Source organism: Bos javanicus, chromosome 18 (assembly GCF_032452875.1).
Source record: "Bos javanicus breed banteng chromosome 18, ARS-OSU_banteng_1.0, whole genome shotgun sequence".
NCBI lineage: Eukaryota > Metazoa > Chordata > Mammalia > Artiodactyla > Bovidae > Bos > Bos javanicus.
The window spans coordinates 47767117-47794455 of record NC_083885.1 but is presented as its reverse complement, the minus strand read 5'-3'; the positions used below and the strand labels follow the sequence as shown (position 1 = coordinate 47794455).

Genomic DNA, 27339 nt, shown 5'->3' with positions numbered 1-27339 from the left:
CAAAGCCCCAAACTCCCTAATGGTTTTCCAGAAGTTTTTAAAGGCAAAATTTGAGGTGAAGGCTGTGGACTGTGTGACCTTCTTCTGATTGGTTAGTGGTGAGATTACAGGGTAGGGCTCCCAGACTTTTGTGCTCAGCCTCAAGCTGCCATCCTCCACCGGGTTGTGGGCCTTAGTTCCAGCAGAACTCAGATATATTGCTATGTATATTCCTCGAGGAAAAACTTTCACTGCTGCTCTGTTTGTACTGATCACTGTTGCTTGATCCCTTCTCTTCTGTTTCTACATTTCCCCACTTTTTTGATTAGCACCTGTTTGAATCTGCCCTTTGGAACTCTGAGAAGATGCTGGAGGCTAAAACCAGACAGCTTTTGTATCAAGGAGGGCCGCAGGGGGTCCTGCTTGGATTCCTTTCTCCCTGAGTCCATTTCACTCCAGCATCCACGGAGTGGCACACATCACATGAAACAATGCATGAAAACACAACTCCATCCACGATCACAAGGCAGGCACAGAGGGCACCACACCAGTGTCAGTCCTTTGGCAAATGTCACAGAGACCACGCTTGGGGCACTGGATATAGCAATCAGGGTCACCCTTAAAAATTTGAGATCTGGACACTCTAGACCAACGGGGAATCCTGGCTCCAATCTCTTCGTACCCCTCCTCCCCAGCCCTCAACGTGCGTGGCCTCAAGAGCCTCCTCAGCTGCATTAAGAATCCCCGGTTGGAACACCTCCATCTCCACGAGGGACAGAGACAGAAGCTTCCAGGAGCTTGGGCGCTGGGCTCTCGCGCCAGGGGCGAGCTCCGGGTCTGAGTTCTTTGCGGAGCCGAGAACCGAGTAAGAAAAGCTGGAATATACAGTTTCCCTGATTTGGGGACTACAATTCCAACAGGGGAGCAGCGGTGGATTCTGCTCGAGGGCACGAGTCACTCACAAGGTCACCTTTACAGGTGAGGAGTTGGCCTAGGAGGGAACCCCGCTCTTCTTCCAGACCCCGCGGGCATCGTGCCCCAGCAGTCTTTCCGAGCGCTTCATGAGGAGCCGGGGCACGGCCCCCCAACACCCACCCAACCCCCTTCGCGCCTGCGCACTCGGGACCGAGAAGGCACTCTCCGGTATTCCGGCGCCGCGGTCCTGAGCGCTGGGCGGTCTCCCGAGCGCTGGGCGGTCCCCCGAGTCTGGCGCAGCCCTAGGGCGGTAAGGCAGGCTCGGTGGTAGCCGCTGCTCTTCTGAAGAAAACAAGCGCGAGACGGGCCAGGTTCTGCGGACCAGATCGAGGTTGGATTTGGGGGCCTCAGGCCGGAGTGAGGGCTTTGCACTTCTGAGACTGGGCGGCGCGGGGTTAAGCTTGTGCGGCGGTAACTGGGCGCCGCCCCGGCCTGTTCCCGGCGGTCCTGCCCGTCGCCTTCCTCGCCTCGACCACCGAGGCCTGGCCGTAGAGGAAAGGCCTGAGAGGGAAACGGGTGGTGGAACCTCTGAATGAAAGTCCCCTGCAAGGCGCGGTGGCCGCCCGAGCGTGGGTGGCTGTGGTGTCTGAATTACAGCCGACCCAGAGCCGCGGACCTTCTCTCGTCTTTATCTTTCCATTGTGTTTGCAGATGGTGGGTAGCGACGGTCAAGGGGGCGTGGACGGTGGGTGTTGACCGCGTCCAGAAACGCCTGCGATGTAATCATCCGGGTTTGCTTCCCGAGCCCTGTCAGTCTCCAGAGGCCTGTGAAGTGAAGCGAATCGCTGCTGCGTCTCTAAAAGCCGCGTTCTTTGTGAGTTTCTGCTGCTTCTTTGTTTGCGTGAAATGCACTTGATTTTTGTGACACGAGATTGTTAAAATTTCCTTCTCTTGAAATGTCCTGCGTAAGAATAATCTACTTACTGATTTGGACTTTAGGATTTACCTACGTCCTGGCAGGGGACCCAGTTTATACGTTTCCCTTTCTGTTGCCCACTTAATGCAGTTCTTCAGTTAGTTGTGCTCAGTCTCTGCAGGACCTCATGGACTGCAGCCTGCCAGGCTCCTCTGTCCTTGGAATTTTCCAGGCAAGAATAGTGAAGTGGGTTGCCATTTCCTACGCCAGGGGATCTTCCCGACCCAGGGATCGAACTCGTGTCTCTTGCCTTAGCAGGCAGATTATTTACCACTGAGCCACCTTAGTTAACCATGTTCTATAAATCCAGTTGCTCTGTGAGCACAGTTTATAATGATGGAAGTAGCCCTTTGGAAGTTACTGTTTATGTTTTCTTTTCAACTATGATTTGTTAAGTAGTGTTGGGTTTCAGTTCAGTTCAGTCGCTCAGTCCTTTCCGACTCTTTGCGACCCCATGGACTGCAGGCCAGGCCTCCCTGTCCATCACCAACTTCCGGAGTTTACTCAAACTCATGTCCATTGAATCAGTGATGCCACCAACCATCTCAGCCTCTGTCATCCCCTTCTCCTCCTGCCTTCAGTCTTTCCCAGCATCAGGGTCTTTTCAAATGAGTCAGCTCTTCGCATCAGGTGGCCAAAGTATTGGAGTTTCAGCTTCAACATCAGTCCTTCCAATGAATATTCAGGACTGATCTCCTTTAGGATGGACTGGTTGGATCTCTTTGCAGTCCAAGGGACTCTCAAGAGTCTTCTCCAACACCACAGTTCAAAAGCATCAATTCTTCGGCGCTCAGCTTTCTTTGTAGTCCAACTCTCACATCCATACATGACCACTGGAAAAACCATAGCCTTGACTAGACGGACCTTTGTTGGCAAAGTAATGTCTCTGCTTTTTAATATGCTGTCTAGGTTGGTCATAACTTCTCTTCCAAGGAGTGTCTTTTAATTTCATGGCTATTAGATTGTGTTGGGTTTAGACAGCTCTAATTATTCCACAGTAGGAGTGGGGATTTTTTTTCCCAAAGGGAATCCACGAGTGGAACTTTTTGGTACCAGCCTGATGTGGTTAGAGTTAGTTAGCATGAGTTTTATTTATTTTGGACAAATGAAAAATTGTTTAATGTATACAGCATAATGTTTTGATATATGTAAACATTATGGAACAGAATACCACACCGACTAATTAACCATTAGCTCTCAAGGTTAACTATTTTGTGTATGTGACAAGAGTACTTAAGATACACTCTTGGCAAACTTCCAGTATGTAATACACTATTATTAGCTATAGTAACCATGTTGTGCATTAGGTCTTCAGAGCTTATTATCTTATAACTGAAATTTTGTAGCATGAGTTTGTTTTAGGTATGTCTTGGGGAGATCCCCTGGGGAAGGGAATGGCTACCCACTGCAGTATTCTTGCCTGGAGAATTCCATGGACAGAGGAACCTGGCAGAATACAGTCCGTGGGTGGAAAAAAATCAGGACTGAGCGACTAACACTTTCACTTTTTTGGGATAGAGGAGGAGAGATGTATGCAGTGGTTAAGAATTTTGAACCTAGATTGAGAGGTTTTTAATCCTGACCATCACTTAAATCTAAGTGAGTTTGGGCAGTTGAAAGAAAACTGTGTTGCAGTTTCTTCATATGTAAAATCGGAATTATAATAGTATATGCTTCACAGGGTTGTTTTGAAGGTTACCTGAATTAATATTGAAGGAGATCAGCCCTGGGATTTCTTTGGAAGGAAGGATGCTAAAGCTGAAACTCCAGTACTTTGGCCACCTCATGCAAAGAGTTGACTCATTGGAAAAGACTCTGATGTTGGGAGGGATTGGGGGCAAGAGGAGAAGGGGACGACAGAGGATGAGATGGCTGGATGGCATCACTGACTCGATGGACGTGAGTCTCAGTGAACTCTGAGAGTTGGTGATGGACAGGGAGGCCTGGCGTGCTGCGATTCATGGGGTCACAAAGAGTTGGACACGACTGAGCGACTGATCTGATCTGAATTAATATCTGTTGAAGCTCTTAAAACATTACCTAGCATAGTAGAATACTGCTTAATTATATTAGCGGTTACTGTTAGTGATGATTCTTAATCATTCCGTATCAACTTTCTTTATTCCCAAGAATAATGAAAATGTGAAGTTACTTATGATGAATGCAAGCAGAAAAATCAACAGCAAATGGACCAGAATAGGGATTCTTAACATGAAGTCTTTGGGTTCTGTTTATGGGTTTTCAGGACAAGGAAAAAATCAAAGATATATATAGATATAGATATATTGTAAATATTTTTCAGTGGTTAATTTGGGAGGGGAATCTACTTACTTATAATTTCATGATATCAGAGTTGTATAAGACCCAACAAGATTGATTTTCACTGGTCTAGAATTAAAGTCTGGAATAAATAGGAATAATTTTGAGGATAATCTTAAAAAACTTGTGTCTAACAATGTGGAAATGTTAAGTAATTCACACTTCATCCATATGATGGAATGTTATGGGATAATAAACATTATAAAGTCATAAGAAAAAACCATATAATGTAATATTGGGAAGTATGTATTGTTCTGAATAAAAATTTTTAAGAAATTGTTGTTACCTATGTATCTTGAACACTAAGGTAAGGAATAATAAGACGTTTTGCAAAATTTAGTAATTGGTTATTCAGGAGGAGTCAACTCAAATGACTGAGCATTTGCTATGAAATAAGCATTTTTTTCTGCCTGCTGTGCATACTATCTCTTGATTTTTGGAAATGTTGTGAATCAGCATTGTGATCCTTCACAGAAGGGTTTCTGGGTGTTAATGAAATACAGTATTCAAGAACTGGTAAGAATTATTTTTTCAGTGACATTGATTTCCCTGTTGTTACCACTTATGCAGTTCTATGTAATCACAGTTTTCTTAATGACTACCTGTCTACCCAAATCATTAAAAAATTGTTTTTAATGGGAATAGCTTTTTAAACATTTCAGATAATGTACTTAATGCAAGCTTGTGAAATATTTAGTAACCAAGGAACCTTAAAGAAGAAAATAAAAATTACAGTCCTCAGCAGGGCTTCCCAGTGGTAAAGAATCCACTTGCAATTCAGGAGACTTGCAGGAGACGCAGGTTCCATCCCTGGGTTGGGAAGATCCCCTGGAAGAGGAAATGGCAACCCACACCTGTATTTTTGCCTGGAAGAAATCCCATGGACAGAGGAGCCTGGTACACTATAGTCAATAGGATCACAAAGAACTGGACTTCACTAAGCATACACACACATATTCGCAACATCCAGAAATAATCACTATTCTTATTTAGAGCATATGTTCCCAAAAATATTTTTACAAGCATTTGTGGTTTTGTATATTTGTATATACGTATTTGTATATGCTTATTTAGTTTTATTTCTGAATAGGATAACATTAATTGAAAATTTAAAGGAAAACAAGACCTCTAATTCTTCGTTTAAGATAGGAATTCAGGGGTCTTCCCTGGGGGCTCAGTGGTAAGGAGTCTGCCTGCCAGTGCAGGAGACATTGGTTCGGTCCCTGATCCAGGAAGATCTCACATGCTGTGGGGCAACTTACCCCATATACAACTATTAAGCCTGTGCTCTAGAGCCACGGAGCCCATGTACAGCTATTAAGCCTGTACTGTAGAGCTGGGGAGCCACAACTACTGAGCCCACATGCCACAACTACTGAAGCCCGCGTGCCCTAGAGCCTGTGCTCTGTAACAAGAGAGTAGCCCCTGCTCATAGCAATGATGACCCAGCACAGCCAAAAATAAATAAATAAAATTATAAAAAAAGAAACTCATTTTTTTTTAAAGGAAAAAAATTAATAAAAAAGAGGAATTCAGTATTGTCATGGATTTTGTAACATTTTTATGGATTTTATATATATATTTTTTAAACTGTTTTTTTTTTTTCTTTCAGTGTGTCTTGGATATTTTCCATTCTTTAAGATTTTGAAAACTCAGCATTTAATGATTACTTTATTATTCTGTTTGTGGATGTTTTCTCAAGTATTTAAGAAATAAGTTTTTGGGGAGTGATGTTCAAAACTGCCTGAACAATTCCTTCAGCAGGCTTTCTAGGTCCTATTACTTAACCAACTTTTCACTTCAAGGTCATGTGGGATTTCAGAGGTAGGAACGTTGAGGAATATAGCATTGACTTCTGCCAACTAGGGATACAAGTGATAACTCTGAAGTATTTGGCTTTATTTCTGAAGGATTGTTAGAGTATGAAGTGGACAGTTCTGTTAGTTTATGCCAGATGCTTCATCCTCCTGATCCTTCATTTGAGTGAGAGTTTGAGAAATAAATTAATGATAATTACCTAGAAAATGAATCTTACAAAAAACAAAATCATTTTAAACTCAGAGAAGAAAGGCAAAATAATCTGATTATACTATATAGTTCAGTTGGTAATGGTATTTAAATGGTCATAGTCATAGAAACTGAATATCTGTGTACCCTTTAATAGAACAAAATCACACTGGAGAAAAAAAAGCATATTGGAAGGATAGGGAGATGCAATTATGCACACATGAAGTGGGAGATGGGTGAGTAAAAGATAGCTGAAGTAGTAAATTAGCATGTGATTTGAATATATGGTATTTATATAACAAAAGAAATAGCTAAAAGAGGTGAAAATTGTTGCCTCTAGATTTGGAAGATAGGGGAAAGGGTAGCAGGGATGGAATCGTTGGGGCTTTTTGTGATATCCCTTGTAGAGCTGTTTTAAATTTATGTCCAGGTACAAGTGATACAAATTAAAGTTTTCTTTCCTTTTTTTTTTTACAGATTAAAAATTTCTTGATTAAAAAATTGAGACTCCTGGGAAGAACAAAATAAAGATCACGTGGGATACCATCCAGCAGAGGTAACACAATACAATCTTATTCCAAGTCCATTTTGACTTTTTTGGTCTCATTATAATCATTTTCCATGTATCATTTCATTCTTTTTACACCATACCACAAGTGTCCATTTCTCCAGTCTTAGTGATAAGTATCGGAGAAGGCCCTGGCACCCCACTCCAGTACTCTTGCCTGGAAAATCCCATGGACGGAGGAACCTGGTGGGCTACAGTCCATGGTGTCACTAGAAGTCGGACACGACTGAGCGACTTCACTTTCACTTTTCACTTTCATGCATTGGAGAAGGAAATGGCAACCCACTCCAGTGTTCTTGCCTGGAGAATCCCAGAAATGGCGGAGCCTAGTGGGCTGCCGTCTATGGGGTCGCACAGAGTCAGACACGACTGAAGTCACTTAGCAGCAGCAGCAGTGATAAGTATTAGCAGTTTTTAAAATCTGCTAATCCAGTTCCTTTAAATGCAACTCCTTAGTTACTATTGAATTTTAACTAGTGGGTTATTTCATTATCCATACTCAGGTTTTACAAATTCACTTTTCCCCAGCCTGGGTACCAAGAGAATAGGATCGGTAAATGAGATCATGTAGACAGTATTGATGATTCCTAATAGGAAGGTGGTGAACAGTGAGCTCTGAGGATTCTGGGAAAGATAGTTCAGCCTTGAGGAAGAGATCCCAGTGTGCAAGTACAGTTTTGCCGTTATAAAGACTGCCAGGCATGGTCTGTGCAAGTGGTTCTCAAATTGTGGCATTTGGACCAGCAGCATCAGTATCAACGTGGAAATGTTTTCAAAATGCAGTTTCTCAAGCCCAACCCTAGCTCCAGTAAATGCCAAACTTGAGGATCGAGGCCCTGCAAACTGTATTTTAATAAGCCTTTCAGATGATTCTGAGGTATACAAAGTTTGATTACTAAACCCGCCCATTATGATCACCTGGGCAAAGTTTAAAAATTTTGATTCCTGAGTCACAGCTCTCTTCTGCTAATTGAATCAAAATGTTTGGGGCATGGGAGTCAGGCATCAGTATATTTTAAAGGTCTGCTAATGGACTTCCATGGTGATCCAGTGGCTAAGACTGTGTTCCCAATATAGGGGGCCTGGGTTCAATCCCTGATCAGGGAACTATAATAGAAGATCCCACATGCCGCAACTAAGAGTTTGCATACTGTAACTAAAGAATCCTGCATGCTTGCAATGAAGATCAAAGATCCCAGGTGCTACAGCTAAGACCTGGTGCAGTCAAATAAATAAAATGTTAAAAAAAAAAAAATACACACAGTTCTCTTAAAAAAAAAAAAAAAAAGATTTGCTGGATTCCAATGTGTGGCATAGTTTGGAAAATTCTTCTCTATAATATTTTCTGTCTTCAGGGTTGGGTAGGCAAGCCAGATTCCTGAGTCTGAGAAGGATATTCTGGTTTCGATGGTGTAGTCACTTCTTAGCTGGGAAAACTGGGAATGAGGGGAGATGGATCTCTGCTCAGGACAGGTCTGGGTAGCCTATTCTTGAGTCCAGATCAGCCTCACTGAGTTGGAGGACTGCCCGGAATCTCTCCTGCCAAAACAGCTGGAAATGTCCTTCTCTTCTGGAGAGTCTTCTCCATGTCTATCCTTGTGCAGTGATTTTCCTGTTTCGGGGAGGGCATGTATTTGTCTAAATTAGCTCTTACCTTTCATAACTTGTCTGTGTGTTGAGAGGGGTGAGGGAGGGGTGTTGCATGTAGGAATGGAGAAGTCATGTGAGTTTTTAAAATTTGGGGGCTCTGGGATTTTGTTCTTACGGCTTCATATTCTTCCTCCAGTTTTTGGCTTCTGTCTGTGGACTCTGCTTCTTCAGTAAATGACCCTTGAGAAAAACTAAACATTTTCTTGCAACTCTGAAATCATGGCTCATGTAAGTTGGTATTTTTCTCTATTTGGAATGTTGTAATTTTTTTCAGGTTACGTGAACATTCTAATTAGTTGTCCTGAAACTTCCAAACAGATCCTCATCCAACAGCTTCTTCCTAGATGTTCCCATTCTAGTGAGGGATGGAGCCAGACAGCCTGGCCCTTCCTGTGTGCCCGTCTGTTGTCCATCCATGTCCATGTGTGAATTGACCAAATTATTCAGTCTCCTGTGTGTTCAGTCTTTGTCTAGAGCAGCGATAAAGCAGAAATGAAGTCCCTTGAGGGAGACAACTGATACGAGAAACTCACAACTGGAGAACACTTTAGAGCTGCAGTATCCAATATTAAAAATAGAAAATTAGTGCCTTCTTAGCACAGTAGGTCTCATGTCAGTCTCATAAAAAGTGTAGAATAATATGCAAGGCACATAATCTTAAACATTTTAGTGTCACATTTTAAAAAGTAAAAATGAAATGCACAAGTAATTTTAGTGTTTTATTTAACCCAATATAGCAAAATATTATCATTTCAAAGTGTAACCAAATAAGAATTATTGAGATATATTGCAATCTTTTTTTTTTGTAAAGTCTTCACTATCTGGTGTGTATTTTATAGCACATCTAAATTTGTATTAGCTACAGTTCAAATGCTCAGTAACCACATGTGTCTAAGATAGCATGTTAGACATTGCAGCTTTAGAAATTTTGTATAACTTAAATTGTAAATATAACTTAGCATATTTAAAAGTATAGAAATATCTAAATGTAATTATTAAGGCCAACATATCTATAAAACGGACTTTTTTGTAGTAAGTTTAAAATATTCAATAAAGGGTTTGTTATAATAAGGGAAAATGCTAATGATACATATAGTGATGAAACTGGATCTCTGTTTTAAAAAGTAGAGTTTGCATAAAATTAAAGAATTTTTTCCAGACCCAATTTTATTTCTTTTATTTTTTTAATTTTTTTAAAATTTTATTTTATTTTTAAACTTTACAATATTGTATTAGTTTTGCCAAATATCGAAATGAATCCGCCACAGGTATACCCGCATTCCCCATCCTGAACCCTCCTCCCTCCTCCCTCCCCGTACCCTCCCTCTGGGTCGTCCCAGTGCACCAGCCCCACACATCCAGTACCGTGCACGAACCTGGACTGGCGACTCGTTTCATACATGATATTATACATGTTTCAATGCTATTCTCCCAAATCTCCCCACCCTCTCCCTCTCCCACAGAGTCCATAAGACTGATCTATACATCGGTGTCTCTTTTGCTGTCTCATACACAGGGTTATTGTTACCATCTTTCTAAATTCCATATATATGCGTTAGTATACTATATTGGTGTTTTTCTTTCTGGCTTACTTCACTCTGTATAATAGGTTCCAGTTTCATCCATCTCATTAGAACTGATTCAAATATATTCTTTTTAATGGCTGAGTAATACTTCATTGTGTATATGTACCACAGCTTTCTTATCCATTCATCTGCTGATGGGCATCTAGGTTGCTTCCATGTCCTGGCTATTATAAACAGTGCTGCGATGAACATTGGGGTACACGTGTCTCTTTCCCTTCTGGTTTCCTCAGTGTGTATGCCCAGCAGTGGGATTGCTGGATCATAAGGTAGTTCTATTTCCAGTTTTTTAAGGAATCTCCACACTGTTCTCCATAGTGGCTGTACTAGTTTGCATTCCCACCAACAGTGTAAGAGGGTTCCCTTTTCTCCACACCCTCTCCAGCATTTATTGCTTGTAGACTTTTGGATCGCAGCCATTCTGACTGGAGTGAAATGGTACCTCATAGTGGTTTTGATTTGCATTTCTCTGATAATGAGTGATGTTGAGCATCTTTTCATGTGTTTGTTAGCCATCTGTATGTCTTCTTTGGAGAAATGTCTATTTAGTTCTTTGGCCCATTTTTTGATTGGGTCATTTATTTTTCTGGAGTTGAGCTGTAGGAGTTGCTTGTATATTTTTGAGATAAGTTGTTTGTCAGTTGCTTCATTTGCTATTATTTTCTCCCATTCTGAAGGCTGCCTTTTCACCTTGCTTTCTTGATACATACCCAGAAGTGGGATTACTGGATCATATGGTAGCTCTATTTTTAGTTTTTTAAGGAACTTCTTTACTGTTCTCCATAGTGGCTGCACCAATTTACATTTCCACCAACAGTGTAGGAAGATTCCCTTTTCTCCACACCCTCTCCACATTTATTACTTGTAGACTTTGAGTGATAACCATTGTCCCTGGTGTGAAGCAATACCTTGTGATTTTGATTTGCATTTCTCTGATAATCAGTGATGTTGAGCATCTTTTCATGTGTCTCCTGGCCATGTGAATGTCTTCTTTGGAAAAATGTCTTTTTAGGTCTTCTGCCCATTTTTTTTTTTTTTTGGTATTGAGTTGTATGAGTTCTTGGTATTTTTAGCATATTGACCTCTTGTTGGTCACATCATTTGCAAATATTTTCTCCCATTCAGTAGGCTGTCTTTTCATTTTGTTTTCTTTTGTGCCCATCAATAGAAGATTGATGGTTTCCTTTACTGTGCAAAAGCTTTCAAGTTTGATTAGGTCCCATTTGTTTATTTTTGCTTTTATTTCTTTTGCTGTGGGAGACTGATCTAAGAAAATATTGCTACGATTTAGTGAAACTCTGATTAACTACCTGTGCATATCTGGAAGTAAAACTAGGTATACCACAGTATATAGGAAGCTTTGTCTATAGCAGTAGTAGGCAAAGTGCAGCTTGTGAGCCAGAGTCAATCCATGTCCTGTTTTTGCACAAGCTATGAGTTAATTATTTTCTGAAAGAATTACTTTAAAAAAGAAGGGAAAGGGAAGGATACGCAAATAGAGATAATATGTGGCTTATGGCCCTATACAGAAATAAGTAATTTTACAAATAAAGCATGGGTTTGTCATTTCAGGATTTGGTGATGTTCAGAGATGTGACTGTGGACTTTTCTCAGGAAGAGTGGGAATGCCTGAACTCAAATCAGAGGAATTTATACAGAGATGTGATATTAGAGAATTATAGCAACTTGGTGTCACTGGGTAAGTTTCAGTTCAGTTCAGTAGCTCAGTCGTGTCCGACTCTTTGCGACCCCATGAATCACAGCACACCAGGCCTCCCTGTCCATCACCAACTCCCGGAGTTCACTCAAACTCACGTCCATCGAGTCGGTGATGCCATCCAGCCATCTGTGTCAAATAATGTAGAAATTCACATGACTGAATTTCAGGGCTGGCTGTCTAAAAACTAGTCAACTATCTGCTTTGTAGTTTGAGAATAGGTGTCTTCAGCTGTTAAACTATTAAATAGCACTGTTAGCTTCCCCCATAAATCATTGACCTTTACATTTTCCTTTGCCTTTTCTATTATATAATTGCTTCTCTTTAATGACAGTTGGATATAAATTCTTAGACACTCAGAGCAAAACCATTTTCAAAGAAGTCTGTTTTCATATTGTTGTAGATGGTCTATTATCTATTAACTTATCTGCAGTGTGAGTAGGAAGACAGAGGTGTCTGGCTGTACATACCTATTGAAAAAGTTGACACAATGTATATGATACTGGGTTAAATCAATAGTGTGTTGAAATTCAAGTGGACACATTCAATTTACTACAACAAACATATTATCTTTTTAATTTATTTAAACATTAACTTTTATGATTAATAGTTTAAAATATATGAACTTTGTATTTGACATTGGATGAATATATTGGCAAGAAACAAATTGTTTTCCTCCTAGCAAAATATTTAAATAAAAGCAAAAATAGTACCTAATGAACATGTATAGTGCTTAGTATGTACTAGGCACTCATCTAGGCACTTAAGTGACACCTCACAAAAATCTTATGGGTATACATTGCTGCCGCTGCTAAGTCACTTCAGTTGTGTGTGTGTGTGTGACCCCATAGACAACAGCCCACCAGGCTCCTCTGTCCCTGGGATTCTCCAGGCAAGAATACTGGAGTGGGTTTCCATTTCCTTCTCCAATGCATGCATGCATGCTAAGTTGCTTCAGTCGTGTCTGACTGTGTGCGACCCTATGGACAGCAGCCCACTAGGCTCCTCTGTCCACAGGATTCTCTAGGCAATACTGGAATGGGTTGCCATTTCCTTCTCCAGGGTATACGTTATTATTTTATATATTTTAATATATTATTATTTACTTATGAGTATATATTATTACTTTTCCAACTGAAAAAACTGAGCCTGTAAGTGACTCAGGTGAGAGAGGCAGGATTTGAAGCCAGTGCTCTCAATGTTTACTTTTAGAGACCAAGCCTGTATCAATTGGCAATTATAATAAGACAACATTCCTACCTCTGTGTTCTTGTGATCCTCAAGTAACTCTAATATGAATGTTTTTCAGTCCAATTACTCTTCTTTGTTCTGAAGCCTTGGTGAATTTTATACTTTCTTTATAATGTTCTATTGTTTTTTTTCAAGGAGGATGTTCCATTTCTAAGCCAGATGTAATTACTCTGTTAGAGCAAGGGAAAGAACCCTGGATGGTTGTGAGGGATGAGAAAAGAAGATGGAGACTAGGTGAGTAAGTGCTTATCAGGGGAGGGTAAGCTGCTGTGGCACAGCATATCCCTGCAGGTTGGGAAGAAACACACTCCTTAGTTGTTGATTATGAAGGAGAGACCTGACACCTGAGAAGAAAAGTTAGATCTCAGCATGGACAACCAAAGAAATTTCATCTCTACTTCCACTTATCTCTTCTTTTTACACTGTCCTGTTTCCTTCTCATTTCAATGGGGGAAAGCTTTCTTCCCCAGTGACCACCATTTTACTTGTATTTTGCATCTAATTTCTACTTAGATCATCTTTTGTATTTTGCCTGTTAGGTCTACATATTTCTTCATTGCCTTCTTTTCATGGTGTTTACGTGAAGTGATTAAATATTGTTAAGAAGGGTGAGGAAGTAAGAATATGGGGAATTATGATGGGTTAATTGGGTAATTTAGATAGGGTAATTAAGGAAGAGGAACCAGTTGGCAGAGGCTCTTTAACCTGTAAAAGATGGAATCATTTAAGCATCTGTATACATAACTGAAATGTATTACAACCACATAAAATATACTTAATTCTGAAAATTCTTTTTCCCCCAAGATTTAGTTATTTATTTATTTATTGGCTGTGCTGGGTCTTCATTGCTGCATGCGGATTTTCTTTAGTTGCAGTAAGTGGGAACTACTCTTCATTGCAGTGCATGGGCTTCTCATTGACCTGGCTTCTCTTGTTGCAGAGCATGGACTCTAAGCAAGAGGGCTTTAGTAGTTGTGGCTTATGGGCTCTAGAGCACAGGCTCAGTGATTGTGGCACACAGGCTTAGTTGCTCCGTGGAGTGTGGGATTTTCTGAAACCAGGGATCAAACTCATGTCTCCTGGATTGGCAGGCAGATTCTTTACCCAGCTGAGCCACGAGGGAAGCCCATGTTTTTCTTAAAGTATTCAGTGAATAAATGAATGATTGTAGACTTAGAATATTACCAGTTTGGAACCTCTAATAAGCTATTGGATCTAGACACTGAACATCACTGCTGATAACATCACAGAAATAGAGACAGTCAGATTGTATTTCTTCAAATGAAAGAATACAGTATCACCTATGAAGTGGGCCTAAGTCTGATGGAGCTTCTGAATTAGCCAGCCACTAATTTATTAGAGGAAGATAGAGGAACATGTTCTACTACATCTTGGGAATACAGTCAGAATATGAAAAATGCTACAGGGTCAAAGTGAAGAAGAACTAAAGAGCCTCTTGATGAAGGTGAAAGACGAGAGTGAAAAAACTGGCTTAAAACTCAATGTTCAAGAAAACTAAGATCAAATTCCATCACGTCACGGCAAATAGATGGGGAAACAATGGAAACAATGACAGACTTTTATTTTCTTGAGCTCCAAAATCACTGCTGATTGTAACTGCAGCCATGAAATTAAAAGATGCTTGCTCCTTGGAAGGAAAGCTATGACCAACCTAGACAGCATATTAGAAAATAGAGACATTACTTTGGCAACAAAGGTCTGTCTAGTCAAAGCTGTTGTTTTTCCAGTAGTCATGGATGGATGTGAGAGTTGGACTATAAAGAAAGCTGAGGGCTGAAGAATTGATGCTTTTGAACTGTGGTGCTGGGGAAGACTCTTGAGAGTCCCTTGGACAGCAGGGAGATCCAACCAGTCAATCCTAAAGGAAATCAACCCTGAATATTCATTGGAAGGGCTGATGCTGAAGCTCCAGTACTTTGACCACCTGAGGCAAAGACCCAACTCATTGGAAAAGACCCTGATGCTGGGAAAGACTGAACGCAAGAGGAGAAGGAGGCAGAAGAGCATGAGATGGTTGACATGAGTTTCAGCAAACTCCGGGAGATGGTGAAGGACAGGGAAGCCTGGTGTGCTATAGTTCACGGGTTCGCAAAGAGTTGGACAGTTTAGCAACTGAACAACAACAATGACAAAGAGTTACTGTTCATTTTTTAAGGTTTGGGTAATGGTATTACAATTATTTTTTAAATCCTTTTAGAAATAAATCCTGAAGTGATTACAAAATATATTATGGGACTTGCTTCAGACAATGTGAGGAGACCAGTGGATAAGGGTCTGTATAGGTCAGTATTGGGCTTGGTTGATGTTGTTGAGGCTGGTCCATAGATAACTTGTACATTTAATATTACTCTTCTACTTCTGTGTATGTTAGAAATACTCTGTAATAAAATTTTGGTTTCTTTTAAAGTTAGTGGGAGATAAAAGGAAAAGAAAGTGAGACAGTGGTGAAAATAAACGTATGTAACACTAAAGAGGAATTTTGCCATAAAAGCGGACACATGGGGTACAGGGAAAGTATCTTAAGATGTGAGGTATTAGAACCTGTGTAAAGGCTGAAGAGAATGATTTCAAAGAGGAAAACTGATGGCATCAAGAGAGAGGGTGATTTCTGTAAGCAGTGACTTTCAGCAAATGAGTAGAAGTAGGAGCCAATTTATGAAGGAAAACCAATGCATATGATAAGAATATGAACTTAAGTGGTTGGATAACGTGGTAAAGAGGAGAATATCATTTTTCTTTCCATTGCTTCTGATTCTTTGATGAAATTAGCAGAATGTGAAAATTATTTGGAATTCAGTATGGATTACTTAGTATTTAATCAGTTTTGACTTTCAGAAGTACAGTTCTGTGGTTATAAGGTTTTAACATTTACAGATCTCTGGATACATTACCCCTGGTGTTAATGTGACTAAAAGTGCTTCTGTCATAAATATTATACATTCATATCATCTTGTATCAGCAAAGTTATTGAAGACATCATCTCAGGAAACAAATTAACTTTACGACCAGGTAATTAGCTCCTTATTTTCTTTTTAATTAAAGTTGTTATCCTGCCAATGGAAATAACATTTCTCCTTTTACATTGCTCTAAGATGGGCTAATATTTTGCTTTTGCATCAGCATCATTTACTAGAATAAAGCCCTTTGATTCAATAGACTACAAACTAGTATTTGGTTTATTTTGAGTAGCTAAATATTTTATATATGTCTTTTGATGTTTAGTTTGTCCTTTGTTTCAGTGCTGAGCCAATTTTTTCTTGATTTAATCACATGTATAGTGCATAGGCTATAATTTCCAGTTTCAATTTATTTAAAGTAGAACAAGAATCTAAAGATACTTGTAAAGCAATCTGTGTGCAGAGTCCTTCATGAATTTTTATGTTTCCCATCAATCTTTACTATTTTCTCACTGTCTACTCTGAAACAATGCAGTGTGCATCTATAGTCAGAACTAGCAAAGCACTGAACCTAGTTTTGATTGACTGAAATGGCTGTCTTTTAGTTTCTTGAAGGGGAAAGAACTGGCATAAATGAATTTGGGAAAAATAATGGCTGACTTTTTACAGAAGTTGTAAGATTACAGTTCAGTTGTTTATACGGTTGACCCTTGAACAACATGAGTTTAAACTGCATGGGTCCATTTATACACGGGTTAAAAAATAATAAATGTGTACTACAGTACTGTGGGCTTCCCGGGTGGTGCTAATGAAGAACCCACCTGCCAGTGTAGGTGGAAGAGATGTGGGTTTGATCCCTGGGTCAGAAAGATCCCCTGGAGGAGGGCATGGCAAACTACTCTAGTATTCTTGCCTGGAGAATCCAATAGACAGAAAAGCCTGGCAGGCTACAATCCATAGGGACACAAAGAGTTGGACATGACTGAAGTGACTTAGCACACACGCACAGTACTATATGATCTGAGGTTGGTCGAATCTGTGGATGGGGAACTGCAGGTATGGAGGGCCAACTGTAAAGTTATACACAGGTTTGCAATAGAGGGGTGGTATTGGCCCCTATTACCCCAATGTTCAAGGGTCAACTGTATTATAGTCTCCTAGATGTGAATATTCAGCATGCCGAAGTCTTAATGTGTCATGTCAGGCAGGGAAGCCATATAAATGTCTCAGTTATGACCTAGCAATCCCACTCTTAGACATATACCCTGAGGAAACTCACACTGAAAAAGACGCATGCACCCCAATGTTCATTGCAGCACTGTTTACAATAGCTAGAACATGGAAGCAACCTAAATGTCCACTGACAGATGATTGGATAAAGAAGTCGTGGTACATATACACAATGGAATATTACACTCAGCCATAAAAAGGAACATATTTGAGTCAGTTCTAATGAGGTGGATGAACCTAGAGCCTATTATACAGAGTGAAGTAAGTCAGAAAGAGAAAGATAAATATCATGTACTAACACATATATATAGAATCTAGAAAGATGGTACTGATGAATTTATTTGCAAGACAGCAATAGAGAAACAGACATAGAGAACAGACTTATGGACACAGGGAGAGGGGAGGAGAGGGTGAGATGTATGGAGAGAGTAACATGGAAACTTATATTACCATATGTAAAATAGATAGCCAATGGGAATTTGCTGTGTGTCTCAGGGAACTCAAATAGGGGCTCTGTATCAACCTAGAGGGGTGGGTGGGGTGGGGAGGGAGGTGGGAGGGAAGTTCAAGAGGGAGGGGAGGTATGTACACCTATGGGTAATTCATGTTGATGTTTGGTATAAAAGAACAAAATTCTGTAAAGCAATTATTCTTCAATTTAAAAATAAATTAAGAAAAAGTCTCAGGTTCACTATATCCACACGGGGAATGTTTTGTTTGTTCTTTAAAACTTTCAAATTCTATAGGGTAAGTATTTTAACTTCTACTTTTTTTTCTTGTAAATGAGTAAATATGGACATTTTGCCCTCAGTGTGTTTATATTTTCATTTTGTGCATTGTCTGCTCACTTCCTTTATTCTCTTACTTTTTCCATTGTTTAATGTTTCTTATACCAGTTTGTATGGGCTTTTGTGCTGTATATACACTTTCTCATTTTTCTTACCAATGTTTGGGCCTTCAGTTTTTATTTTGACTCTTATTTTCCTTTAAATCATTGATTTTTAATTTGCAAGTAAATTCTATGAGATCACCATCTGTCATGCCTTTGTAGTTACCTAGTTATTTACTACTGTTATGACTAGCTAATTACTGTTAATTTTTTATGTCATTTATAACTTATTTGCCTTAATGAGGTGTTAAATTTTTTTCCCAGTAATTTTTACAAAATTACATTAGTTTTACATTGCTTTCTTGAATAGGGAAGATAGACAGGGAGGGAAAGAGAGAAGGAAAAGGAAAGAGTAAGGGAAGGAAGGGAAGATGGTGGGGAGAGAGAGAGAAAGGAAAGAGAAAGAGGAAGGGAAGGAGGAAGGGACAGAGGGATGAGAGACAGAAAGAGGCAGAAAGATACTTAGATTTCATCAGAGTATCTTTTGTGACATTCACTTATTTGTCTCTGCTCACAAATTATCTACAGTATTTAAATCATTGTTGCCTTTTAACATCTTTTTATTATATCCTTTTAAAGTAAACTTTCTGAAATACATCCAAAAAACAGAAATCATAATACGCTGCTCACTGAATTTTTGCAAAGTAATTATACCCAGCTAATCAGTATACTGATTCAGAAATAGTTTTAGTAGGATATCAGAAACTCCTCTTTAGGAGAAGGCAATGGCAACCCACTCTAGTACTCTCGCCTGGAAGATCCCATGGACAGAGGAGCCTGGTAGGCTGCACTCCATGGGGTCGCAAAGAGTCGGACACGACTGAGCAACTTCCCTTTCAGTTTTCACTTTCATGCATTGGAGAAGGAAATGGCAACCCACTCCAGTGTTCTTGCCTGGAGAATCCCAGGGACGGGGGAGCCTGGTGGGCTGCCGTCTATGGGGTCGCACAGAGTCGGACTCGACTGAAGCGGCGGCAGCAGCAGCAGAAGCTCCTCTCTAGTTTTCTCCAGTCATTCCTCCCTATCAAAATTAACTACTAGCCTGACTTTTAATAAGTCCATAGATTAGTTTTAGTGTTTATGAGCTTTATAAAAATGGGATAATATAGTATATATTATTTTATGCCTGGCTTTGTTTGGTCACCCTTATGTTAGTGAGAATGATCCATATTGTTGTGTGTACTTGTAGATTATTCATTCTTATTGCTGTTACAGTTTGTTCTTACTATGTTGTATCCATATCTATATATATATAACTTTTCTCAGTCATTCTTCTGTTAATGAATACTTGGATTCTTTCTAGTTCATGCATATGAAAAATAATGTTGATTTTTTTTAAAAAATACATTTTTTGCTCAGAATTTTACCAGCATGTTACTATTTTATAAACCTGTTGCTATGACTGAAAAATCACTAATATACTTTCTAGACAGTAACTAAATGGCACTGGCTATGATGCCTTTAGGGAGAATATAGGAAAGGGTATGAAGAAACAAAATGGGCTGCATATTTGTAATATACTTGTGTATAGTTAATAAACTTGAAGATAAATAAGTAGAACCTTGCATTACCTTGGTTGGAAAAGTGAGGTTCATTTACAGCTATGTAGACAGTGAGCTGAAGTGGAGATATCTGCACGTGAAAGTAAAGAGGCCACTGGAGTGATGAGCAGATGTAAAGGAATTTTTCCATTTCTGTATTTGATTGAGATAGCATTGGTGTGCTTTTGTCTCCCATCTCTATGCTGCTGCTGCTGCTAAGTCACTTCAGTCGTGTCCAACTCTGTGCGACCCCAGAGACAGCAGCCCACCAGGCTCCCCCATCCCTGGGATTCTCCAGGCAAGAACACTGGAGTGGGTTGCCATTTCCTTCTCCAATGCATGAAAGTGAAAAGTGAAAATGAAGTTGCTAAGTTGTGTCCGACTCTTCACGACCCAATGGAGTGCAGCCTACCAGGCTCCTCCGTCCATGGGGTTTTCCAGGCGAGAGTACTGGAGTGGGGTGCCATCGCCTTCTCCGTCCCATCTCTATATAAAGTGCTAAAAAAAGGTGTAAGATTGGAGGCAAGGCAACATATATATTTTTACTATTAACTAATTATGAAAACTTAATAATAAATAGTTTCTCTGTGCTATGGATTTGTTATTCAGTGATAAGTGAAAGAGTTTTTCTTCTCTTGGGAAATTGTTAAGGTAAGAACACAGAATAAAAACTTGGAAAATTAATGAATATATCACAACAGAATTGAAAAAAGTGCTAAGAAGCAGGGGACAAATTATTGGGATAGAAAATGAAGGATATAAATTAGATGAAGTCAGAACAGATAGCTTTTCTGACTTTTATCATGATATCTGAACAATGAAAAGAACCCAACCATGTGGAGAACCCATCAGCATTCCTGGGAGATTTAATAGCCAGTAAAAAGCTCTAAAAAATGGAAAGATTGTGACATATTTTAGTAGCTGAAAGGAGGCAAGTGTGACAGACATAGGGAGTAAAGGGGTCTACAGCTTGAAATGACATCTTTTGGTAAACAAAGGCTGTGTTATTCATAATAAAGTGTTTTTACTTTATTCTTACTAAAAAATAAATCATTAAAAAGTTTAGGTAGAGATCTCAGACTTTAATTTGCTTCTGAATTATCTGGTCTTAACTCATCATTTTCTTTATTCTTCTTAGCTTTTCTCAAGTTATATTATTTTTTTAAAGTACTTTTAAGCACATTTATTTCAACTGGACTTTATTTTCTTTTTTCCTATTATAAAGTTTTTATTTGCTTCTTTGTTTACTTTTTCTAGAAGAAAATAACATGTGTTTTATCTTCTTTTCTTTCAGATTTGGAATCCAGATATGACACTAAAAAGTTATTTCAAGTAAAGGATATTTGTGAAATGAGTTTCTCTCAGTGGGAGATAATGGAAAGAATTAGAAGTTGTGGCCTTGAAGACTCTTTTTTCAGGAAAGATTGTGAATATAAAAAGTTTGAGGGACAAGAGGGTCCTCACGAAGCATATTTCAGGCAAGTGAAAAAAACCACCTCTGAAAAAATGCCCAAGAACAGAAAACGCACATCTCTTACTCTGTATCCAAGAATTCACAGTAGAGAGAAGCCCTATGAATGTGGGGACTGCGGGAAGGCTTTTAGAGTACGCCAACAACTTACTTTCCATCAGAGAATTCATACGGGTGAGAAACCGTATGAATGTAAAGAATGTGGAAAAGCTTTTAGGCAGTGTGCCCACCTTAGTCGACATCAGAGAATTCATGCTTCTGACAAACTCCTTGAATGTAAAAGATGTGGAAAGATCTTTACATGTGGTGCAGATCTTCGTGTACACCAGAGAATTCATGTTGGTGAGAAGCCGTATGACTGTAAGGAATGTGGGAAGGCCTTTAGGGTGCGAGGACAACTTAATCTCCATCAAAGGATTCATACTGGTGAGAAACCCTATGAATGTAAGGAATGTGGGAAGACCTTTAGACAATATGCACACCTTACTCGACATCAAAGACTTAATATTGCTGAGAAATGCTATGAATGCAAGGAATGTGGGCAAGCTTTTCTGTGTAGTACAGGCCTTCGAGTACATCACAAACTTCATACTGGTGAGAAACCTTATGACTGTAAGGAATGTGGGAAGGCCTTTAGAGTGCGGCAACAACTTACTCTTCATCAGAGAATTCATACTGGCGAGAAACCCTATGATTGTAAGGAATGTGGGAAGACCTTTAGTCGTGCCTATCATCTAACTCTCCATCAGAGAATTCATACTGGTGAGAAACCTTATGAATGTAAGGAATGTCAGAAGTTCTTTCGTCGTTACTCAGAACTTATTTCACATCAGGGTATTCATATTGGAGAGAAACCTTATGATTGTAAGGAATGTGGGAAGGCCTTCAGACTGTTCTCACAACTTACTCAACATCAGAGTATTCATTTTGGTGAAAAACCTTACAAGTGTAAGGAATGTGAGAAGAATTTTAGATTGCTCTCCCAACTTACTCAACATCAGAGCATTCATACTGGTGAGAAACCCTATGACTGTAAGGAATGTGGAAAGGCCTTTAGACTTCATTCGTCTCTTATCCAACATCAGAGAATTCATTCTGGTGAGAAACCATACAAATGTAAGGAATGTAAGAAGGCATTTAGGCAGCATTCACATCTTACTTACCATCAGCGAGTTCATAATGTCACTAAATAGTTATAAGAAAGCCACCCATTGTGAATTTTGCGTTAAGGAGCATTAGAAAATAAATTCTGGAGGAGAAGTGTTTGAATGTAGGAATCCCTTTTGCTTCATGCTCAAGTTAAAACAAGAGGTTTTAAAAGAGTAGGTTAATTTAATGAATACATAGCAGTGTTTTATCACCACTCAAACCATGTTAAACTTTAGGAAATTCATAGAAAAAAACTCTCTTAAAGGAGTGAATGTGAAAAAGCTTTTGATCTTACTTATTACCACCTCTGTTCTTTCATCTGTACATAACAACCTTTGGAGGTTGCCAGGGCACCAACTCATTCTGGACATTGATAAACAGAAGGAAGGAGTAGTGATTTAGCCTGCATTTCCTGTATAAACTATAGCTCAAGGCAACTAGAGGTTGATGAGGTAAAATTCTTTATTAGAGAATTTTCAGGACATAATGAAATAATGGATCTAAGCACAGTTCTCAGTAGAAGTTTTAAGCCCTTTAGGTGAATGGTCTATATGAACTTCCCAGTGAATAGATCAGGTTGACAACATCTGACCCACTGATCAACTTTAATCTAATCAAAAATAGGACAAAACATTTTATGCTTCCTTGTATGATACAATCGGAGAAGGCAATGGCATCCCACTCCAGTACTTTTGCCTGGAAAATCCCATGGACGGAGGAGCCTGGTAGGCTGCAGTCCATGGGGTCGTGAAGAGTCGGACACGACTGAGCGACTTCACTTTCACTTTTCACTTTCATGCATTGGAGAAGGAAATGGCAACCCACTCCAGTGTTCTTGCCTGGAGAATCCCAGGGATGGGGAAGCCTGGTGGGCTGCCGTCTATGGGGTCGTACAGAGTCGGACACGATTGAAGCGACTTAGCAGCAGTAGCAGCATGATACAATAAGACATACCATTGCCAAAAATATTGAACCTGAATCTAATTAAGCATCAAGACCTAACTCCCAGTTTAAAGAAAATTCAGGGAACAGAAGAACAAATTACATGATATAACAGGAAGCAGACCAATAAAATGTGGGTAATTCTATGAGAGTAATGACTCAAGCTTCTCACCCAATGAAATGGATTGAAAAAAGGGAGGTGAAACTCTGAGATGTTAATGAAGTCTTAAGAGATGTATCAATCAAATGCAATGAATGAGTGTTTTTCATTTAGATCACAGGTTGAACAAACAAAAGACATTTTTATGATAGTTGGGGAAATGGAACTATTGACAGTATTAGATAATATTAAGAAATTATGTTCTTGTTAGATGTGCTAATAGCATTGTGTTTATGTAAAAGTGTCTTAGAGATAAATTAGCAAGTTTATACACATAAAACCGTATGTGTAGAATTACTGTTAAAATGCTCATGCAAAAGAAAAGTAAGGATAGATAACTTGTTTAAGTCATGGTAAGATAAATCAGGTGCATGGTTTTTGCTTATTTTGTTTTTGCTATTTTCTCTATTTTTATGTATTTGAAATTTTCCGTCATTTAAAAATCATAAAACATCTATGAAATTATAGCCAGCTTTAAGTGAATAGTATTTGTAAATGGCTACTTATCAGAACTTATGGATGTAGCTAAAGTTCTACACATAGGGATATTAAATGTACTATAAGGTATTTGGGAAATTAAGACTGAGGATCCAGATTTTCTCTGGTTCACCTAATGCTACATCTCTTGTAGTACCTATTCCCATAGTACTTCATATATTTCAGGAGTGAGTAAAAAGAGCAGTTGCAGCTATTTGTGTAATCAGTGGAATGGAACTGTATTATCTAATAAAGTAGATGCTAGCAGCATGTTGAGCACTTAAAACTGAGCTACTGAGAACTGGAATGGTGGTTAGTACAAATTAAAATGGTCTTAAGTGTAAAATACACATGAGGTTTTGAATACTTCATTCAAAAAAGAATTAACGTCGCAATTTCTCAGAGCATTTCTCTGCTGTAGTTGGGAAGCTGTGAAATTCAGTGGATTGAATTACTACATAATACAGAACCCAAATTTAAGTGTGTCTCTGCTGTCAAATACCATGTTTGTATACTGAGGTCTTCTTGGTTCTACCCTGAGTCATGCTGGACTTTTTTTTTCCTCTTCATAAAATGTAGCCTGTATTTACAGCTGAGTCATTTTCTCAGACTGCTTTTGGCCTGTAGATGTTTTGGCATCCGAAGGCCTTTTTAAATTTTTATACTGTTTCCCATTAAGCTCAAGCTTGCAGCGCATCAAGTACAATTCTCTTTAAGATTGTTTAGGGTTCATTCAGTTAGACAAAAGATCAACAGGTTCTTCTCTGTATTGGGTTTCCTGTGAGGCTTTTGTGGGAAAATGACTTTAAAATTCTTAGAAGCCCTGCTCTTTCACAGAAAGGATGAAAGTTGGCTTTATCTTTACCCTGGAGTCATATTTTTATGACAGCACCACATACTTGATCATTCCTCCCCTCTCAAGCCCATTGTAATTTTGGGAACCCTTTGCTACCTGTAAACACTGTCATGAATCCTCTATACTTCCTTGAAATTCTACTTGAAATATACACCAATTGATATAATGAATATAATGTGTTTTTTTACTGTTAATATGATAGATTTTCAAATATTGATTAAACCTTGTATCACTGTAGTAAACTTCATTTGTCTGTAGTGTATACTTTAAATATATATATATGCACACACACACATATATATAGCTGGATTTGCTATGATTGCTATGATTTACTAATATTTTCTTGAGGATTTTTGTGTCTACATGAAGGATACTGGTCTATAATTTTGTTCTATTTTTCGTTTCATTTGGTATCAGGTTGATGGTGGCCTCACATAAGGAGTTTGGAAGTATTGCTTCCTTTTAATTTCTGCAAGAGAGAGTGTAGAGTTGGTGTTAATTAATCTTTGAATGGTATAATTTTCCAGTGAAAGCATTTGGGCCTTGCAATGGACTGAATGTGTCTCCTCAAAATGTGTTGATATCTTAAGCCCCACTGGGATGGTATTGAGATGGGGCCTCTCAAGATAATTAGGTCATGAGGATAGAGGTGGCCTGCCGTCTATGGGGTCGCACAGAGTTGGTCATGACTGAAGCGACTTAGCAGCAGCAGCAAATGAGATTTGTGCTCTTAAAAAAGGGGCTCCAGTGAGTTCTCTCACCCTGTCCTGTCATGTGAGGATGACAGGACAAGAAGATGACAGTTTTCAATCTGGAAATGTTCACTAAAACAAAGTCACGAGAAGACAGACACCAAAACTATGCTAGCACGAAACTCAGACTTTGGCCTCCATGCTTGTGAGAAATAAATATGTTTATAAGCTACCTAGTCTGTGATTCTGTGTTATAGGAGCCCAAGCTAAATAGGACAAATTTGTACCAAAAATGGATGCTAATCTAACAAATATCTAAAAACATGGAAGCTGCTTTGGAACTGAACAGTGAGTGGATAAAAGCTGAAGAGCTGAAAATCATACATTTTGTATGCAAAGAATAATGAATGAATGATAAGGGTAATTCTGGTGAAACCTGAGAAAAGAGGAGAGCTGAAATGAAAACCTGTCTTCTTGGAAAATAAATTATGAACAAAATGTTGGTGGAGATATGAATAGTAAAGACCACTCTGGTTCATTCTGAGGTGGAAATGAACATATTATTGGAAATGGGAGGAAGGATCATTCTTTTTATGGTGGCAAAAAACTTGGCTAAATTGTGTTTGTGTTCTAATGTTTTGCGGAAAGTAGAACTTCGAAGCAATGAAGTTGAAGATGTGGCTTTGCTCCTTCTGGCTGATGATAATGAAGTGCCAGAAAAGAGAAATGACTTAAAAGATGGAATTTCTGAAGCAGAACCTAAAGATTTGGAAAATTCTCAGCTGAATAAATAGTGTTAAAATACTGTGAAAATGAGGGCATAGATTGGGAAAGAATAGCATCTTGTAAGTTGGTTTGGAGACATTGGGAAGACCCTGATGATGCTAGGGACATTGAACTCCTAAGTTTAGAGTCTGCTTTACCAGTGGAAGTGGCATCCCCACCCAGAGGCAACATTTCCACCTCCATTTGATGGGCTAGGCATTGCATTGCCTGAAAAGCATAATGACCTCCCCTGAGGCAGAGGCCACACGACTCTTCAGAAACTGTCCCTGCCACCCCTTTTTATTTCTGGGCCCATCACTAATAGACTCAAGTCCCAGCAGACTCCTAAAGGTGAAGTTCAAACTGTGACCTGAGAGGAGGTATGCTACACTCAAAAAGAACTACTTGAGTTTTCTCATTTGTACAGACAGAAATCCAGGGAACAAGTATGGAATGGATATTAAGACGTGGAATAATGGTGGAAGGAAGATGATTGGAAATCTGGTGACAGTGAAATGTGGGAAAGAGAAGTGTGGATAGGCTTCTCTGGACAAAATATTTGAAGTTATTTGTGTCCTGTGTAATTGCTCACTAAAGGGTGACCTCAGCAGAGGATTTAATAATCAAGTGGATAGGATGGTCTGTTCTGTGGATAACAGTTCCTTTTCCCCATCACCCCCCTCATTATCATCCAATGGGCTTATGATGGCAGGGGATGGACATTATGCATGGGCTCAGCAACATGGACTTCCATTCACCAGGGTCACCTGACTGGCCACTGCTGGGTGCTCATTCTGCCTGCAGAGAAAAACACGGAGTCCCTAACATAGCAGCATTCCCTATTGTTCAGTCACTAAACTGTGTCCGACTCTTTGTGACCCCATGAAATGCAGCACACTAGGCTTCCCAGTCCTTCACTGTCTCCTGGGGTTTGCTCAAACTCATGTCCATTGTCCATTGAGTCAGTGATGCCATCCAACTATCTCATCCTCTGTCACCGCCTTCTCCCCTTGCCCTCAATCTTTGCCAGCATCAGGTGGCCAAAGTATTAGAGCTTCAGCATCAGTCATTCCAATGATTATTGGAACTGGTCTGATCTCCTTGCTGTCTAAGGGACTCTCAAGAGTCTTCTCCCACACCACAGTTCAAAAGCATCAATTCTTTGGCACTCAGCCACCTTTATGGTCCATCTCATCACATCTCATACATGACTACTGTAAAAACCATAGCTTTGACTATATGGAACTTTGCTGGCAAAGTGATTCCTCTGCTTTTTAATATGCT

General features: G+C 39.4%; 1 protein-coding gene across 4 annotated transcripts; it reads left to right on the top strand.

The window, feature by feature from the left end:
• The first annotated feature begins 1086 nt into the window (after nucleotides 1-1086).
• ZFP30 (ZFP30 zinc finger protein) lies at nucleotides 1087-24845 on the top strand. Of its 4 annotated transcripts, XM_061386016.1 has the most exons (7): nucleotides 1087-1285; nucleotides 1606-1768; nucleotides 6674-6752; nucleotides 8551-8642; nucleotides 11570-11696; nucleotides 13101-13199; nucleotides 20838-24845. In XM_061386016.1, the coding sequence occupies exons 4-7, from the start codon at nucleotides 8634-8636 to the stop codon at nucleotides 22205-22207; spliced, it is 1605 nt and encodes a 534-aa protein (XP_061242000.1). In that variant the 5' UTR covers nucleotides 1087-1285; nucleotides 1606-1768; nucleotides 6674-6752; nucleotides 8551-8633; the 3' UTR covers nucleotides 22208-24845. The 4 variants fall into 4 exon arrangements, with proteins under 4 accessions (XP_061242000.1, XP_061241999.1, XP_061242001.1 ...); XM_061386015.1 differs by lacking the exons at nucleotides 1087-1285; nucleotides 1606-1768; nucleotides 6674-6752; nucleotides 8551-8642 and having other exon boundaries at nucleotides 10945-11696; XM_061386018.1 differs by lacking the exons at nucleotides 1087-1285; nucleotides 1606-1768; nucleotides 6674-6752; nucleotides 8551-8642; nucleotides 11570-11696 and adding an exon at nucleotides 15861-15995 and having other exon boundaries at nucleotides 13110-13199.
• The last annotated feature ends 2494 nt before the right edge of the window (nucleotides 24846-27339 follow it).